General features: G+C 37.3%; 1 protein-coding gene across 1 annotated transcript in view; it reads right to left on the bottom strand.

The window, feature by feature from the left end:
• PRIM2 (DNA primase subunit 2) overlaps positions 1-21019 on the bottom strand; it is a 315731-nt gene that overhangs the window by 25313 nt on the left and 269399 nt on the right. Inside the window, exon 12 of the mRNA XM_021936782.2 lies at positions 15999-16081. Within this exon, the coding sequence (XP_021792474.2) occupies positions 15999-16081 (83 nt within the window). The remainder of the gene's footprint in view (positions 1-15998; positions 16082-21019) is intronic.

The raw sequence follows: 21019 nt of genomic DNA, 5'->3' as shown, positions 1-21019 counted from the left end.
ATTTATATGAACATTAAGTAAAGAGTCATTGAAATTTATCTTTGTCATAAAATCTTCTTGGAAAGAGTTACTTTTAAGTCTTTTAAACTGTCCCTTTTGAAAGATTTCTTCATTAAAAGGCATTTGCCAGTTTTAGATTTAATATGGTCACTAACTTCTTGAGAATTTTTGACTGTGAAAAACAGGTTAACCAACCTCAAGAAGCAATAAGAGCATATATTTTTTTCATATTTCATGGTTTTAATATCACTCTTAAGTTTCTTAGGTGCACCAATTAGATTTGTTTTAAAAATCATTAATAGTTGAGTGAAAATTCTAAAACACATTTCCTTCCTCTATTAAAAAAACTAAAATAAGAAATAAAAAGACAGTTTTAAAAACATTAGTGCAGAAATACATTTGTAAATAATGTACCATTTCAATCAAAATCTTGAAAAATGAATAGCCTTATGTATACTTACTTATGGGCCAACATGTAAAAGTAAGTATTGGTTGTAATAGGTCTAACACAATTGTACAGCAGAAGCAAACATTAAAATACACTGTAGAAACAGAACTTAATCACTCGAATACGCAACATTCTCAAGTGCTCGATACTTAAAGCAGTGCCCTCGAACAGAAATATGACATATCTGTAATTTTAGATTTTCTATAGCCCAATTAAAACAGTAAAAAATAAGCAATTACTTTCAGTAATATATTTTATTCAAAGCAATATATCTAAAAATTGTCATTTCAAAATGTAATCAATATAAAAATACTACTGATATATTTTGTAATGCTTTTTTTGATACTATTATAACTCTGTGAAACTTGGTGTATATTTTACTACAGCCAGTGGTATACTGGAGCTAACACAAACTGGCTATAATCCCAGCTACTTGGGAGGCTCAGGCAGGAGAATCACTTGAACCAAGGAGGCAGAGGTTGCAGTGAGCCGAGATTGTGCCACTGCACTCCAGCCTGGGTGACAGAGTGACACTCTATCTCAAAAAAGAAAGAAAGAAAAGAAAAAAAAAAAAAAAACTGTCAACCAAGATTCATAAGGAAAAAGTAAGACATTCCCAGATAAACAAATGCTGAGGGAGTCTGTTGTTAGTAGACTTGCCCAACAAGAAATGCTAGAGGAAATCCTTTAGGCAAAAAGGAAAGATAACTACAAAGTAACTCAAAGCAATTCAAAAAGAACGACAGGAGCTAAGATAACTATATGTATGAAGATGTAATTTGTGACAACAATATAAGGGGGAGGGACAGAACTATACAGAAGTGGAGTTTTTGTATATAATAGATGCTAAGTTGATATTAAAAATTGTTATACATATAAAAGGCTACAGTCCCCAGGATAACCACTAAGAAAATAATGGGGGCAAAAAATACATTGAAAAAAATGATGGGAATAAAAATGGTACTATGGTACTATGGTCTGAATGTGTCCCCTCCAAAGTTCAGGTGCTGCAAATCTGCTAGTATTAAGAGGTGGAACCTTTAAGACATGATGAGGGCTCATTCCTTATTAATAGAACTAAGGCCCTTATAAAGAAAAAAAAAGCAGCAGCTTCAGGTGGCATTTGGCTAGCTTGTTCTCTTGTCCTTCTGCAATGTGAAGACTGAACAAGGATGCCTTCACCAGATCAGAAAAGGGCTCCTCAACCTTGGACTTCTCAGACTCTGTAACTGTGAGAAATAAATTTCTTTTATTTATAAATTAGCTGGTCTGTGGTATTCTGTTATAGCAGCACAAAACAGACTAAGTACACTACCAAAAAAAAAAAAAAATGTAATGCAAAAGAAGGTATTAATGGAGACACTGAGGGACAAAAAAGACATGACATCATTGAAAGCAATGAGCAAAATGCCTGGCATGGCAGCTCCTGCCTGTAATGCTGTTGCTTTAAAGTTTGTTTCGTCTGACATAAGAATGGCTACCCCTGCTTGCTTTCGGTGTCCCCATTTGCATGAAATGCCTTTTTCCACCCTTTAAGTTTATGTGAGTCTTTATGTGTCCTTATGCATTCTGCAGTTCTGTACCTTTTAAGTGGAGCATTTAGGCCATTTACATTCAATGTTAGTATTGAAATGTGAGGTACCTTTGCATTCATCATGCTCTTGGTTGCCTGCATACTTTGGTTTTTTGTTTTTGCTTTTTAACTTGTATTTTTATTTTACAGGTCCTGTGAGATGAGATTTATTGCTTTAAAGAGATCTATTTTGATGTGTTTCCTGGATTTGTTTCAAGATTTAGAGCTCCTTTTAGCAGATCTTCTAGTGGTGGCTAAGTAATGGCAAATTCTCTCAGCATTTGTTTGTCTGAAAATGACTTTATCTTTCCTTCATATGTGGTGCTTAGTTTCACTGGATACAAAATTCTTGGTTGATGATTGTTTTGCTTGAGGAGGCTGAAGACAGGGCCCTAATCCCTTCTAGCTTGTAGGGTTTATGTTGAGAAGTCTGCTGTTAATCTGTTAGGTTTTCTTTTATAGGTTACCTGGTGCTTCTCACCTGTCTCTGTCTTCTCTCTTCTTCTGTCTCACTTCTCTCTTCTGTCTCTGTCTCTTAAGATTCGTTCCTTCATCTTAACTTTGGATAACCTAATGACAATGTGCCTAGGCAAAGATCTTTTTGTAATGAATTTCTTGGGTGTTCTTTGTCCTTTTTTTTGAGACGGAGTCTCACTCTGTCACCCAAGTTGGAGTGCAGTGGCATGATGTTGGCTCACTGCAACCTTAGCCTCCTGAGTAGCTGGGACTATAGGCGTGTGCCACCACACACAGCTAATTTTTTGTATTTTTAGTAGAGACGGGATTTCACTGTGTTAACCAGGATGGTCTCGATCTCCTGACCTCATGATCCACCTGCCTCGGCCTCCCAAAGTGCTGGGATTACAAGTGTGAGCCACCATGCCTGGCCCTGTGCTTCTTATATTTGCATGTCTAGGTCTCTAGCAAGGCTAAGGAAGTTTTCCTCAATTATTCCCTCAAATATGTTTTCCAAGCTTTTAGAATTGTCTTCTTCTTCAGGAATACCGATTATTCTTAGGTTTGATAGTTTAACATAATCCCAAACTTCTTGGAGGCTTTGTTCATATTTTCTTATTCTTTTTTCTTTGTCTTTGTTGGATTGGGTTAATTCAAAGACCTTGTCTTCAAGCTCTGAATTTCTTCCTTCTACTTGTTCAATTCTATTGCTGAGACTTTCCAAAGCATTTTGCATTTCTAAAAGTGTATCCAAAGTTTCCTGAATTTTGTATTGTTTTTTCTTTTAGCTATCTATTTCATTGAATATTTCTCCGTTCACTCCCTGTATCATTTTTTGAATTTCCTTGTGTTGGGCTTTGCCTTTCCCTGGTTCTCCCTGATTAGCTTCATAACTAACCTACTGAATTCCTTTTCAGTTACATCAGGGATTTCTTCTTGGTTTGGATTTATTGCTGGTGAACTAATGCGATTTTTGGTGGGTGTTGATGAGCCTTGTTTTGCCATATTACCAGGGTTGGTTTTCTAGTTCCATCCCATTTGGGTAGGCTCTGTCAGAGGGAAGGTCTAGGACTGAATTCTGTTGTTCAGATTTTTGGTGCACAGGGTGTTCCCTTGATGTAGTACTGTCCCCTTTTCCTGTGGTTGTGGCTTTCTGTGAGCCGAACTGCAACGATTGTTGTCTCTCTTCTGGGTTTAACCATCCAGTGAATCTACCTGGCACCATGCTAGTACTGGGGATTTCTGCATAGTCCTGTGATGTGAGCCGTCTATGGGTCTCTCAGCCACGCATACCAGCGCCTGTTCCATTTGAGGTGGCGGAAGGTGCAATGAACTCTATGAGGGTTCTCAGTTTTGGTGATTTAATGCTCTATTTTTGTGCTGGTTGGCCTCTTGCCAAGAAGTGGCGCTTTCCAGAGAGCATCAGCTGTAGTAGTGCAGAGATGGACCAGCAGTGGGCGAGGCCCTAGAATTCCCAAGATTATATGTCCTTTGTCTTCTGCTACCTGGGTGGGTAGGGAAGGACTGTCAGGTGGGGGTGGGGCTAGGCATGTTTGAGCTCAGACTCTCCTTGGGTGGGTCTTGCTGCAGCTGCTGTGGGGGATGGGGTGAGATTCCCAGGTCACTGGAGTTGGAGGATTATGGCTGCCTCTGCTGAGTCATGCAGGTTGTCAAGGAAGTGGGGGAAAGCCAGCAGCCACAGGCCTCACCCAGCTCCCATGCAAACTGCAGGGCTGGTCTCACTCCCACCATGCCCCCCAACAACAGCCCCAGATCTGTTTCCAGGCAGAGGGTAGGCTTGAAAACTTGCCCGAAGCTTTCACCTCCCAGAGTATTTGGGGTATCTCCTGGGTCCTGTAGGAGCAGTCCACTTCCTTCAGGGAGTCTGAGGGTCCTCTCAGGATTGCTGGTTTGTTCCTGCAGGCGATCTGGAGCTAAAATTCACAATGCAAGCCTCCACGTGCTGCTCTGTCCGGAGCTGCAATCTAGTCCTGCCACCCATCTGCCATGATTCGTCTTATACACAATCTACAGATTCAGTGTAATCCCTATCAAAGTTCTAATGGCTGTTTTTGCAGAAATAAAAAAGTTGATCCTCAAATTCAAATGGAATTGCAAGGAGCTCCACATAGCCAAAATAATAGTGAAAAAGAACAAAATTGGAAGATTCATGCTTCCTGATTTCAAAACTCAATACAAGGTGCAGAAATCAAAACAGCGTGGTACTGGCTGGCATAAGGACAGACAGACCAATACAGTAGAAATTGATATTCCAGAAATCATCCCATACATCTATGTCCAATTGAGTTTTGACAAGGGTGCAAGACCATCAATGGGGAAATTGTCTCTTCAAGAAAGTGTTAGAAAACTGGATATTCACAAGCAAAAGAATGAAGATAAACCCCTACGTCATACCATCTACAAAAATTAACTCAAAAGGAATCAATGACCTAAATATAAAAGCTAGAGCTATAAAACTTTTATACAAAGCCATAGATGTCAATATTCACAACCTTGAATTTGACTATAGATAATTATGACACTAAAAGTACAAGTAACAAAAGAAAACAAACTTCATCAAAATTAAAATCTTTTGTCCACCAATAGACATTAAGAAGTTGTTGACAAGAAAACCTACAGATTAGGAGAACATATTTGCAAATCATATATCTATCTGATAAAAGTCTTATATCCAAAATATATCAAGAACTCTTAAACAAAAAGACAACCCAATTCAAAAATAGACAAAGGAATTGGATAGACATTTCTTCAAAGAACATACACAAATGGCCAAAAAGCATATAAAAAGATGCTCAACATCATTAGTCATTAGAAAAATGCAAATCAAAACCACAATGAGATATAACTTCATACTTAAAAGGATAGTGTTAAGAAATGAATTGTGTCCCTCAAATAAAGATATGTTGAAGTCCTAACTCCAACTACCTAAAAATGTGATCTTATTTGGAAATAGCGTATTTACAGAGGTAATCAAAATGAGGTCATTAAGGTAAGCCTTAATCCAATATTACTGGTATCCTCCTAAAAACAGGAAACTAGACAAAGAATGCACAGAGGAAAGATGGTGAGAAGACATAAAGGGAAGATGCCATGTGAAAATAAAGATAGAGATTGGAGTGATGCATCTACAAGTCAAAGATTGCCAACAAACCACCAGAAGCTGAGAAAAAGGCCTGGAACAGATTCTCCCTCACAGCTCTCAGAAGGAGCTAACCCTGCCAACACCTTGACTGCTGGCTTCCAAAACTGTGACATACAGTTTTAAAGTCACCCACTTGGTGAAAACAACTCAGTGTCCATCAAAGGATGAATGGATAAACAAAATGTGGTACAGACATACAATGGAGTATTATTCAGCCATTAAAAAGAACAAAACACAAATGAACCTTGTAAACATGCTATATGAAGTAGGCAGACAGTGTATGATGCTATTTTATGAAATATTCAGAATAGGTAAATCCATAGAGATAGAAAGCAGATTACTGGTTTCTAGGGGTGGCAGGAGGTGATTGTTAATAGGTATGAAGTTTTCTTTGGGGGTGATGAAAAGGTTTGGAACTTGATAGAAATAGTAGTTGTAAAATATTGTGAAAGTACTAAATGCACTGAATTGTACACTTTAAAATACTTATTTGTATGTTATGTGACTTTCACCTCAATAAAAAAAGCAACCAGATCTTTTGAAAATGTGTTACCATATATAATTTACATTTTGTGAATTATTCTCATCTTTATTTCACATTTGTCAGTGTTTCGAAAATGCATTATACATTTTCTTAAGTTTGGGTACATAAGAATTACCATTCACTTCACAGTGATGGCTTTCCATGAAAGAAGAAACCAAAAAGAATTTCAACTGAATTTAAAATAGAAAAATACTACAGAGAATCAGAACAATGTATTGTAAGAACTTCAGCTTCAGTGCCAGGCACAGGTGTGAATTCTGGCCTTATCATATATTAGTTCTATGGTTCTGAGCAGTTTCTTGCCTTCTCCAAACCTCAGCTTTCTCATCTATAAAACAGGGATAACGTAGTGGTGGGAATCAAACGAGATACAGTTTATTTGTGTAAAGCCTCCATCACAATGCTTGGCACAAAAATAAAACAAACTACCGTGGCTTCAAATTGTTCTATTTCCAGAGACAGATCAAGCACACATAAGAAAGAAAAACTATTAAGGAGTAACAGCATTCAGAGATTACAATAAAAGATGTTAACTTCATTGTGGCATATATTACAATGAACTACCACCTTTAGATTAGTCTGTAGGCAGCGATTATTATTTATTTATTAAGCTCTGTGAGAATTAAATATATGGCCATAAGTGATTTAGTATAACAAAAAGACAATTTTCCTATAAACTTTATATACTGTTTATTTATTTTTGGAGAGACGGAGTCTTGCTCTGTCTTCCAGGATGGAGTATAGTGGCACAATTATAGCTTACTGTAACTATTACTAGGCTCAAGTGATCTTCCTGCTTCAGCCTCCCAGATAGCTAGAACTACAGGTGTGCACCACCACAACTGTTATTTTTATTATTTTTTTAAAGGCAGGGTCTCCCTATGTTGCCCAGGGTGGTCTCCAACTCCTGGCTTCAAGCAATCCTCTCACCTTGGCCTTCCAAAGTGCTGGGATTATAGGCGTGAGCCATTGTGGCCAGCCCCAATTTTTCTATTAAAATAGGACATAGCACACTGTTATAAGTCTATGAAACAAAGTACAATTTGAAAATTTCATGTGCATCTTTCCACAACAGAAAAAAAACTTCTTCAGAGAAACAAACCATTTAAGAACAATGAGATATTTTACTGTCGACATTTTGAACACATATTCTTATTTTATTTATTTATTTATTTTTTTGAGACAGGGTCTCACTCTGTGGCCCAGGCTGGAGTGCACTGGCGCGATCATGGCTCACCCAATCCCCTGGGCTCAAGCAATCCAGCAATCCTCCTACCTCAGCCTCCTGCACAGCTGACACTACAGGTGCATGCCTCCATGCCTGGCTAATTTTTGTATTTTTTTTGTAAAGACTGGGTTTTGCCATGTTACCCAGGCTGGTCTCAAACTCCTGGGCTCAAGCAACCCATAGGCCTCGGCTTCCCAAAGTGCTGGGATTCAGGCATGAGCCACTGCACCCAGTTCTAAAATTTCTGTATCTCAAAATATATATATTTCTACCATAAAATTACAGGTTTTTAAAGGAAAAGCTGAAGTGGAAAATAAAAACTAAAAAACAGAAGTGTTTTTAGAATAATTAGAAACTTCAGACATGTAACTTAGGCAGAAACTATTGATAGATACGATACCAAAACTAACATCACATTGAAAGGATTTTTAACTCACTGCCAATTTTGAAAGGAAATTAATGAAAGTAGTGAGATTAAAATGTACACCAATAGTTTAAGGAGAAAAAGCTGAGGTACCAATAAGAAATGACCAATATAGATTGCATATCTATATATTATTCACTGGTCATCAGCTATGTATGCCTGAGAAATAATTTTCCAGTAGTCTTAAATTTCTGAACATTTTGCAAATAGAGGCAACAATGGCTTTTACTCCAGACTCCTTCTTCAAGGATGTTCATGTAACGCAGTGGTCTCCAACCTTTTCGGAATCAGGGACCAGTTTCATGGAGGACAATTTTTCCACGGGCCATGGTGGGGAGGTGGTTTCAGGATGAAACTGTTCCAACTCAGATCATCAGACATTAGTTCGATTCTCATAAGGAGCACACAACCTAGACCCCTCGCATGCACAGTTCACAAAAGGGTTCGGGCTCCTATGAGAATCTAACATGGCCACTGATCTGACAGGAGGTGGAGCTCAGGCAGTAATGCTTGCTAGCCCTGGCTCACCTCCTGCTGTTCCTAACAGGCCATGGACCAGTACCAGTCCATGGCCCAGGGGTTGGGGACCTCTGATATAATGAACACCCCTGGAAGACAACAGTACCTTCCACTGGATTAAACAGGAGACATACGGCAGGAGAATTGCTTGAACCCAGGAGGTGGAGGTTGCAGTGAGCAGAGATCATGCCATTGCACTCCAGCCTGGGCAACAAGAGCGAAACTCTTTCTCAAAAAATTAATTAATTAAAAATAAATAATAAAAAAGAGTGGACATACTTACTGTCCATAATAAAAAGTTCAGATTCCCTAAACTCAGGGTTTCTCTCCTCTAACACAAGCCACTGCATGTGCAGGTAGTACCTGGCCTTCATGTTGCTCTGTGGGAAGTAGGGTTCAAGGAATGAATGCAAGAAAAGGCTGACATACTGCTATTGCTGGAATTGTCGTGTCTTCTGCCAGAATCCATAAAAGTGTGGCAGCTAAGTTCTTAGCTTGCAAGTAGGGCAAAATCTCAGATCCTTCACAGTCCCTAACATGGACCAGATACTGTGCTAGGTACTGGGAGCTCAGAGGGATAAGGGTTAGAATTTCATACCCAAAACCTTGCAGTCATCTAGTACTACCACTATTACTATCTATCCATTAGGCACACAACAATTTAACTTAAACTTCATTAATAACATTAAACTTTCTTTCCAACCTTTAATCAAAGTAATACATGTAAGGAAAAAAGAACTGAAGTACATTACGGCTTATTATTAAAATCAACAGTTCTCATATCACATTTCATCCCACTGCTTGGTTAGTTCCCAAGAGGCAATTACCTTAACCATTTCCATTTTTTATTACATAGGATGTTGTCTATGTCACTCTAAATTATATGTTTATACTTTGAGTTCCTGATATAAACTTAATCTACTGCATTTTTACTAGGAAAAGTAAACATTTTGGCTCATTATGCTACTTACCATCTACCTTTTTCTTTTTCCCCCATTAAAAAACAAAATAATAAGTGGTTCACGTCTGTAATCCCAGCACTTTGGGAGGCCAAGGCGACAGGACCGCTTGAGCCATGAGTTCAAGACCAGCCTAGGCAACATAGCAAGACCGCTATCTCTACAAAAAAGTAAAAAATTAGCTGGGCATGGTGATGTGTACCTGTAATGCCAGCTACTTATGAGACTGAGGCAAGAGGATCAGTTAGGCCCAGGAGTTCGAGGTTGCAATGAGATATGATCACACTACTGCATGCCAGCCTGTGTGACAGAGCAAGACCCTATTTAAAAAAAAAGAAAGAAAAAAAAGAAACAAAAAAAGAAAAATATTAAGGTTTAATTTCCATACAGTAAAATATATCCCCTTTTTACTCAGGGACTAAGAATTTTCTAAAAAAGTAAAGTTTTTAAATAAAATATATTTCCTTTTATCATAGTTCTGCAACATTTGACAAATTCAGTTTTGATATTTGCAATCAAGACAGATCATTCCCAGTACCCAAAAATATCACCCGTCCTTTATGACTAACACCTCTCCTGCTCCCAGCAATCACTCTGTACCTATAGATTTGTCATACAAATGGAATTAGACACTATAGTGCTTTTGAGTCTGACTTCTTTCATCTGGTATAACGCATTTGAGAACCTTACATGTCAATGGGTGTATCAGTAATTTGTTCCTTGTTCCTTTCTATTGCCAACTAATATTCCATTGTATGACTATACCACAATTTGTTTATTCAATCACACACTGAAGAACATCTGGGTTGTTTCTAGTTTTTGGCAATTATGAATAATGCCTACACTATAAACACTTAGGAACAGATTTTTATGTGGACTTATACTTTTATTTCAATTCTGTAAATACTAGTTACAGGTATCACTATGTCACATAGCATGTGTAAGCTTCACTTTATAAGAAATTACCACACTCCTTTTCAAAGTGGCTCTTCCACTTGCATTTCCTCCAGTATTATATGAGACTTTCAGTTGCTCTGCATCCTCACTACCACTTAGTATTGCTAGATTTTTAAAAATTAGATAAATTCTATTTGACATATCATGGTATTCATTGTAGTTTTAAATTTCATTTCACTAATGAGCTATTTATTTTTTCATGTGCTTATATTTACCATTCACACTTTTTCTTTGGTGAATTGTCTACTCCCATTTAAAGAACTGTTTTCTAATTACTGAGTTTTGAGAGTTCTTTATATCCTTTAGATTCACATCTTTTATGAAATATATGATTTGCAAATATTTTCTTCCAGTCTGTGGCTTATCTTGCTCTCTTAAAGCTGTTTTTTGCAGAGCAAAATTTTTAATTTTGGTAAAGCCTAATTTATCACTTTTTTCTTTCAGGGAACACACCAAACCCAAGGTCGTGCAGATATTCTGTTTTCTTCTGTAAGTTTCACATTTTACAGTTACTTAGTTCTATAATCCATTTTTATAATTTTTATAATAAGCTGGGAGGTATATGTCTAGGCTTTTTGCATTCGGATATCCAATTGTTCTAGATCTACTTGTTCTAGAACTCTAGAGTTGTTCTGGAACTCTGCATTACTTTCCTTATTAAATTGCCCTGGCACCTCTGTTTAAAAATCAGTTGCTCATATATGTGTGGGTCTATTTCTGAACTCTATTCTGTCCAGTTAATCTGTCTTCATCATTTCCCTAATACCACACCAACTTAATTACAATAGTTTTCAGTAGTAAGTCTTGAAATCAGGAAACATGTGTCTCCACTTTGTTTTTCATTTTCATCAGTCTTTCACATAAAGATCTTGTGTATATTTTGGATTTCTGGTACTACTGTATATGGTATTAGGTTGCTAAAAAAGTATTTATGGTAAAAGCCACAATTATGTTTGCAGCAACCTAATACTTTTTGAAATGTTTAATTTCCAATTGTTCACTGTAAGATATAGAATTGATTTTTGTATATTGAGTTAGTATCCTGTCACCTACTAGTTACAGTAGCATCTTGCTAGGTTCTTTGAGATTTTTTTACATTGATAATCACTTTGAGAATAGAAAAAGGTTTTCTTTCTTCTTTTCTAATCTTTTTTTTTCTTGCTTTATTGCTCTGCTTTAAATCCTACTTTATAGGATTTCACATTATTTACATTTGTAATGGATTTTGAAGACCTAGACTATGATCTACCTGGGTTACTACTTCATGTCTCCTGTTGTTGGGTAACATGTTCTACAGATGTTAACTAGGTAGAGTTGGTTGACAGTTAGGTAAAGTTGGTTGACAGTATTATTCAAGGCTTCTGTATCCTTCCTGACTTTCCCCCTGCTTGTTCTGTTAATTATTAAGAGGAGTGCTGAAGTCTCCAAATATAACTGTGGATTTGTCTAGTTCTCTTTTCAGTTCTCTGTTATTAATTCATGTATTTTGAAGCTATGTTGTTGGGGCATAAATATTTATAATTTTTATATCGTGTTGGTGAATTGACTGCTGTGTATTTCTCTTTTCGGGGAGGAGAGGGGAATAAATGCAGGGGTAACCATTTTCTTTGGCCATATTCTGTTTAATTGCTGTTTCTTAAGCTGGATACCAAGCTCATTAATTTTCAGTGATTTTGTAACACTATTAAGGTTAATTAAAAAGGAAAATGAAATGTGATCCTACAAGGATGCTTTGTAAAAAACAAACAAAAAAAAAAAAAAAAAAAAAATTCAGCAATGCCAGCTGAGTCACAATGATCCCTTTTCTGATCACCAACATTTTGATTACTTAAAATATCTATTTCTTGGCCAGGCGTGGTGGCTCACACCTGTAATACCAGTGCTTTGGGAGGCCAAGGCAGGCAGATCACCCAACGTGAAACCTCATCTCTACAAAAATACAAAAATTAGCTGGGCATGGTGGAGGGTGCCTGTATTCCTAGCTACTCAGGACGCTGAGGTGGGAGAGTCGCGTGAACCGGTGGTTGCAGTGAACTGAGATCGCACCATTGTACTCCAGCCTGGAAGACAGAGTGAGACTCTCCCTCAAAAAAAAAAAAAAAAAAAATCTGTTTCCTATAGTTGAAGGTATCTTTTTCAAGTAGTTTTCTCTGAGATAAAAATAATCACATTGAGTTCTACCTTACGTACATTTTAATGATGTTTTTCTTAAATCTCATTCGATATTTTCATGTACACTTGGAGTTTTCAAGATCTAATCTGCACTCAGGCCAACCTGAAAAATTCAACCTTATCAAAATGTTTTACATGGAATTTTCATTCATTAACTCTCTGCCCTTTAGAATACAGTCCACCAGCTGCTTCACTTTAGTGAGATCCACTCAATAAAGACATCAAATAAAAGCAAAATATTATTTACAGCTTGCCCACATGCACTATACATCTGTGTTCATCTCAGATAAAAGGTTACAATGCAGGTCTAAAGGGTAATGTGAAAATTACTAACCAGCATCAGCTAAGTAAGGGGTATACTTATGGATCAAGGGCAAATGGAGAAATACAGTGGAGTCAAAAGCAAAGAGTATACAAACATGGTCATTACTATTAACTATAAACATTAGTTTTCTTGAGATAATGTTAATATAGTAAGATTTTTTTTTAAAGGAGATTCTTTATGACTGCTAAAAAACACCTCTAATTTCTTCTAGATTCCCTATCACATTTGTTGGTGGTAGTTTCTAATATTTTCTATAACGAGAATATCATTCATAACCCCTTTACTCTCCAGCTGATGACCTTTATTTACAAGGAAGAGTAAGACCAGTTGATACACTCCATCAACTTCCCTTTGCTGTGTCTTAACTATTTCCTCTATATTCTCACATTGCTGAGGGGTATGCCTTTCTCTGTCACCATCCTTTGGTTCAAGTACATATCGTCCTTCCTCCAGTAAGTTACTTTTTCACTTGTGTCTTTTATTTGCCTCTCTCTGCATACTACCATGCACACTCTAGGATCCACCTCATACCTAAATATGCCCATTCACTCTTCCAACATTTTAAAAGCATCTAACAAGTGTAACTCATTGGATTACTATGAGACAGAAAGTTAAGTAAAAATCCAGTCCTCCTTTCAGGAAACTCACAAACTATTGGGAAAGATGAACAGGTAAACAAATAATTACAATCAAGGGTAACAAATGTTAAGAGCTAAAGGCATACAGTCATGGTATAAAGGAAAGAGAGCTTAATTCTGCTTGGTTAGAGAGAGATTTTCTTTCTTTTATATCTTCATCAAGCCCACCCCTCTCTGACAGTTCTTTTCTTCTCCTCTTCCTACAGATAGGCTCAGGTCTTAAACCCAGAAATGAACAATCCCATGATGCTTAAGCTAATACCACTCTAGCATCCACTTTACTGGCACTATCTTTTTTCTTGAGACAGGGTCTCACTCCATTGTCAATGCTGGAGTGCAGTGGCATGATCACGGCTCCCTGTAGCCTCAACTTCTTGGGCTCAGGTGATTCTTCCACCCCAGCCTCCTGAGTAGCTGAGGCTACAGTTGCATGCCACCACACTCTGCTAAGTTTCTGTATTTTTTGTAGAGACAGGTTTTTGTAATGTTACCCAGGCTGGTCTTGAATGCCTGGGCTCAGCAATCTGCCTGCCTCAGCCTCCCTAAGTGCTAGCATTACAGGTACGAGCCCCTGCACCTGGCCTGACACATTTTTTGAAAAGGTTATTTACTGTCTTTCCTTCATTAATTTTTTAAGCAAGTATAATCTTGTTTTTGGTTTCCACCATTTTACTGACACCTCACCAAAGTCAAAGTCAAAGAATCCTCTCAGCGTATCCAACCACCTTTTCTCAGTTCTCTTCATGAAAAAAATCTCTGCTACAAGGGACTCTGTGGAACTTACTCTCTTCTCAAAGTTTTCTCCTTGACTTTTGTGATACTTCACTTCCCTAATGTATTTTCTCCCTCTCTCCCCATTTCTGTTCAGTCTTCATTGATCCCACCTCCTTTTAATGCTTGACAGAGAGAAGGACTGGCCAAGATTACATTTTGAAACACAGCTTTTGACTCCCTACCTCTTCTCTCCCCCAGCAAACTCATGATAATAAGCTCTAAAGTAGAGTGGAGTTCAGGGGGAAAAAAAAAAAAAATTAAGAGTCAGAAACTCTGGCTTCAATTTTTGGTTCTACCACTGACTTCCTACCTATGCATCATGGCATGTCACATCCTAGGACTCCATAAAAGAGAATGGCCTTCTCCCTATGCTACAATTCTAACTGAAAAGACCGTCAGATTTCTAGTTCTAAATTTCCTAATGCCCCAAACCCACATTAATGCCATTTAAATGCAGACATAATATGCTAACATAGATATGTTAAGAACTTGTATTGTTTTCAAAAAGGTGATTATTTACAATTGCTAAAAAAAAAAAAAGGTCAATAATTCTTTATTTCCAGATTCCCTATCAAATTTGTTAGCAGCAGTTTTTAACCACTAAAATTAAGTCACTCAAACCAAAACCAACTATACTTCCTTTAAGTTACCTATTAGTATTTATGTATTGGTGCCACCATTATCCTAAGCTTGAAATCCTAATACGCCTACAGTCTTTCATTTGTGCATTCTCTCTCCCTAATTCCCAACCTTAGTGCAAGGCCTAATTCAAAGGGCATCTCTTCCATAAAGGGTTCCTTGACCTCTTCAGCTGGTTATAATCTTTCCCTCATCAGAAGACCAAAGACAGTCTATGTGTACCTCTCATGACACTTGGTTTATGTTTTTTCTTTGTTTTCAGACACTGGTTTTGTGAGAGCAGGATTTACATCTGATTCTTCCTTGCATACCCCATGGCACCTTGAACACTGCTTTGCTCGAAGTACTAAAAAACTGTGCAAGGTTTGTTATCTGTTATCTGAACTTTGGACACAAAAGAAGCAGTAAAGTTGTCTAGAGTAATGATTTTCTTTAAATAAAAATAACAATTTAAACATGTATGATGATTTAGATGTTCTAACTCTAAAATATATAATGTTCTTCTTAAGCTAAGGAAGCAGAAGCTCTTCCCCAATTCCTTCAAAATTCCAGTAAACTTGAAAGCACACTATAGAAAATAGTCTTTGCTATGTCACAATATTAATTTTTTTAAGGTAGACTGACTAAAAAATGTAGTCTTTGACATTTGGTTTCACAATTTGAGCATTTCCATTGTTCACAAGACAAAGTATTTTGACAAACGATTAGGTCCACCATTAGAAGTGTAGATGAAACACAGCAGTAACTGATGCCTATCAGAACTTTCAGCCAGTACGTACTACATTATCGTCTGCTCAGAAAGCAATTTCCCAAAATGAAATATGCTGTCATTAATTTTCAGCTTCATTAATAAGCTTCCATGCATTGCTCAAAAATTTTATTTTTAAAGATGTAGTCCTCAGTTGAGACAGTAAAACAAATTGAGGTGGGGGGGAAGATTTCCAGCTTCCTTTATGATTAGGAAAAATAAAAATGCAGCTTAGCAGACAGAAGAACTAGAATTTCCAAAGAGTCTAAACCGGGTAAGTCAAGGTTTTAACTTAATTCGTCTTGAAGATAAGATGTCTGGTGTGAGGCTTGACAAGTAGTACACAGCATCACTGCAAGAACATTAAATAAAACCAAGAGATCTGTCTGAGGCCTCGTTACTGCAGATACAGGGAGAAGAATTTGACCTACCTGGCTTATCCCTCCAGGAGAGATCTTGTATGACTGCAACTTTTGCTTCAGCAGCTCTGGATCACTGTGACGGAATGGGCACCCTGACAACAGAAAATAAGCCAGCACACAAACAAGGTTATTTACCCACAACTTAGTACAATACCACACTCGAGAGACCATCTAAGCTCCCCTTAATTGTCTAACAGTTTATTAATAAAAAAGGTAATTGCCCATGGGTGCAACTGCTTTCCTCTTTTTATCTAAATGATTACTTAGCTATATGGTTATCAGGACACTCCAGGCTCAAGAGTTACATAAAACATTGCAGCATTCTCAGGCTAAGATGTCCATTCAACAGGAAGAGGGAAAACAACTTTAATTACACTCCTTGCTAACAAGCACAAATAATCACAAATTAGCTGCATAATAGTGTATTTTAAAACTTTATACAATCTTCTTATATTCTAGTCTAAAAATTATGTAAAAGGCATATGAGAGAAGGTAGATAATGTAAATAAAATGAAAAACATGCAAACTCTGAGAAAGAAAAAAATTCAACATCATTTTCAAATGTAAATTACATGCCTATTTCCTAAAGTGTAGAATCTATAAAAATGTAAAAGAATCATGGATGGAAATCAGATGAAAAAATAAACTATTTCATAGAAAAACAACTTATAGTGGATACATGTCATCTCTATATTATTTCATGAAAAATAAAGATAGACCACTAGAAATATTCACATAAACAAGAATACAGAAGAATTTGAAATATAAAAGTTGTTTTAGGACAAAATCTAGAAAATTTTAGATATTTTAATAAGAAACTGCAATGGTAAGTCAAAATACTTATTAAAAATTTAATACAGAAAAGTCTTTTTTTTTCAGTCATACAGATGATAGATCTGTAAGTTAATTAGAAATAATTGTGCATTTTTCATGAATTAGAAAATCTAGAGGAAATGACTAAGTTCCAGGAAACACACAACCTTCCGAGACTGAAGTAGGAAGAAAGTGAAAATCTGAACAGACCAATAATGAGGTCTGAAACTGAATCAGGAATAAAAAAACCTATAAACCAGAAAAAGCCCTGGACCAGGTAGATTCACGGCCAAATTCTACTAGATGTACAAAGAAGAATTGGTACCAATCCTACTAAAACTATTCCAAAAAACTGAGGAGGGGGGACTCCCCACATTAACTCAATTTATGAAGCCAGCATCACCCTGACACCAAAATCTGGCTGAGACATAATGAAAAAAAGAAAACTTCTGGCCAATATCTCTGATGACCATAGAATCAAAAATCCTCAACAAAATACTAGCAAACTGAATCCAGCAGCACATCAAAAAGCTAATTCACCATGATCAAATAGGCTTTATTTCTGGGATGCGAGTCTGACTCAACATATGCAAATCAATAAAAGTGATTCACCACATAAACAGAATTAAAAACAAAAACTGTATTTTCTCAATAGAATGAAAAAGCTTTCAACAAAATCCAATATCCCGGCCAGGTGCAGTGGCTCACGCCTGTAATCCCAGCACTTTGGAAGGCCGAGGTGGGCGGAACACAAGGTCAGGAGATCGAGACCATCCTGGCTAACATGGTGAAACCCTGTCTCTACTAAAAATATAAAAAATTAGCTAGGTATGGCGGCAGACCCCTGTAGTCCCAGCTACTTGGGAGGCTGAGGCAGGAGAATGGCGTGAACCTGGGAGGCAGAGCTTGCAGTGAGCCAAGAGCGTGCCACTGCATTCTAGCCTGGGCGACAGAGCGAGACTCCGTCTGAAAAAATAAATAAATAAATAAAAACAAAACATCCAATATCCCTTCATGATAAAAACCCTCAAAAAACTAGACACCAAAGGAATATACCTCAAAATAATAACTATCTAAGAGAAACCCACAGCCAACATCATACTGAATGGGCCAAAGCTCAAATCATTCCCCTTGAGAATGGGAACAAGACAAGGATGCCCACTCTCACCACTCTTACTCAAAATACTACTGGGAGTCCTACCCAGAGCAATTAGGCAAAAGAAAGAAAGAAAAGACATCCAAATAGGAAAAGAAGTCAAACTATCTTTGTTTACTGATGATATGATTCTATACCTAGAAAACCCTAAAGAATGCACCAAAAGGCTCCTAGAATTAATAAATGACTTCAGCAAAGTTTCAGGATACAAAATTAATATACAAAAATCAGTAGTATTTCTTTTTTTTGAGACTGAGACTCACTCCGTCACCCGGTACAGTGGTGCCATCTCAGCTAACTGCAACCTCTGTTTCCTGAGTAGCTAGAATTACAGGCGCATGCCACCATGCCTGACTAATTTTTGTTCTACTTTTTAATTTTAGTAGAAATGAGGTTTCACCATGTTGGCCAGGCTGGTCTTGAACTCCTGACCTCAAGTGATCTACCCGTGTTGGCCTCCCAAAGTGCTGGGATTACAGGCATGATCCACCACACCCGGCCTTAAAAATCAGTAGCATTTCTATATACCAACAATGTTCAAGCTGAGAGCCAAATCGAAAACACAACTCCGTTTACAGTAGCCACCAAAAAATAAATAAATAAAATATTTAGGAATACATCTAAGCGAGGAAGTGAAAGATCTCTACAAGGAGAACTACAAAACACTACTGAATGAAATTAGAGACAACACAAACAGAAAAACATTCCATGCTCATGGACTGGAAGAATCAGTATCATTAAAATGGCCATACCACCCTAAGTAATGCACAGATTCAATGCTATTCCTATCAAACCACCAATGTCATTTTTCACAGAATAAGAAAACAACTATTCTAAAATTCATATGGAACTAAAAAAGAGCCTAAATGACCAAAGCAATCCTAAGCAAAAGGAACAAAGCCAGAGGCATCAGGCCGGGCGCGGTGGCTCACGCCTGTAATCCCAGCACTTTGGGAGGCTGAGGCGGGCAGATCATGAGGTCAGGAGATCGAGACCATGGTGAAACCTCGTCTCTACTGAAAATACAAAAAATTAGCCAGGCATGGTGGCAGGCGCCTGTAGTCTCAGCTATGCAGGAGGCTGAGGCAGGAGAGTGGCGTGAACCCAGGAGGCGGAGCTTGCAGTGAGCCGAGATGGCGCCACTGCACTCCAGCCTGGGCCACAGAATGAGACTCCGTCTCCAAAAAAAAAAAAAGCCAGAGGTATCACTCTACCTAACTCCAAACTATACTATAAGGCTACTGTAACTCTACCTAACTCCAAACTATACTATAAGGCTACTGTAACTCTACCTAACTCCAAACTATACTATAAGGCTATTGTAACCAAAACAGCATGGTACTAGTACAAAAACAGACACATAGACTAATGAACCAGAATAGAGAATCAGAAGTAAGACAGCATACCTACAACTATCTGACCTTCAACAAAGTCAATAAAAATAGGCAATGGAGAAAGGACTCCCTATTCAATAAATGAGTTAGAATAACCAGCTAGCAGAGAGATGAAAATTCTAAGAATAAAAAAGAAATGCTAGTGATCAAAAACACTGTAACAGAAATGAAGAATGTCTTCAATGGGTTCATCACTAGACTGGACATGGCTGGGGAAAATCCTTGGATCTTGTGGATATGACAAATAGAAACTTCTGAAACTAAAAAACAGAGAAAAAAGACAAAAAAACAAAAACAAAAACAAAAATAAACCACACACACAATACCCAAGAACTGTGGGACAACTATAAAAGGTAGAATGCGTGTGTAACTGAAATCCCAAAAGGCGAAAAAAGAGAGAAAAGAACAGAAGCATAGATGGGGAGAAAACATTTGCAAAAGACAAATCTGATAAAGTACTGTTCTGCAAAATATACAATGAACTCTCGAAATTCAGCAATAAGAAAATGGCCTGATTTTAAAACGGGCAGAAGACTTGAATAGACATTTCACCGAAGAAGATATGCAGAAGCCAAGTAAGCTTATGAAAAGACTTCAACATAATGCCAGTAGGGTACTGTAAATGGAAACAACAAAGAAATACCACTACACATCTATTAGAATGGCCAAAATCCAAAACATGACACCACCAAAAGCTGGTAAGAATTTGCAGTGACAAGAACTCTCATTCATTGCTGGTGGGAATGAAAAATGGTACAGCCACTGTGCCACTTTATGATCCAGTAATCATGTGACTTGGTATTAACCCAAATGAAATGGTAACTTCTATCTACATAAAAACCTGCACACAGATATTTACAGCAGGTTATTCATAATTGCCAAAACTTGGAAGCAACCAAGATGTCCTTCACAAGGTCAATGAATAAATAATCTGTGTACATATAGACAATGGGATATCATTCCGTGCAAAAAATAAATCCATTAACAAGCCATGAAAAGACATAAAGGAAACTTAAATGCATGTTACCAAGTTCAGAAGTCAATTTCAAAAGGCTAGATGCCGTATGATGACATTCTGTAAAAAGGTGCAACTATGGAGACAGTTAAAAGATCAGTGGTTGCCAGAGACCAAGGAAGAAAAGGATGAATAGGTAAAACACAGGATTTTTATGGCAGTGCAACTATTCTGTAGAATACTACAATGGTAGATACATGCCCAAACCCATGTGATATACAGCACCAAGAATTCACCCTAATGTAAACTATGGACTTTGGATGATGATGATGTGTCAATGTAGGTTCAGCGATTGTAATACATACATGCACCAGTGTGGTGTGGGATACTGACAGCAAGGGAGGTTGTGCATGTGTTGGGGTGTGGAAGTACATGGGAACTCTGAACTTCCCACATGATTTTGCCGTGAACCTAAAACAGCTCTAAAAAATTAAGTTTATTACTTTTTTAAAAAGGAATAAGTAAATGTTTCCAACAAATAATGAGTTCATTGAGTGCTAAGTATAATATTTCTTGACTGACAGAGTTGAACTTAGAAACAAAATAACAACAGAATGCACTGGGATAACAAGATACAACTTAACAGAAATAAAGTTTTGCATTTAAGCTAATGAAAACCAACTAATTAAGAGACAAATGCTAGAACCTGGAA

This window comes from Papio anubis, chromosome 6 (genome assembly GCF_008728515.1).
Source record: "Papio anubis isolate 15944 chromosome 6, Panubis1.0, whole genome shotgun sequence".
Taxonomy (NCBI): Eukaryota; Metazoa; Chordata; class Mammalia; order Primates; family Cercopithecidae; genus Papio; species Papio anubis.
This window is presented reverse-complemented; position numbering and strand designations above follow the sequence as displayed.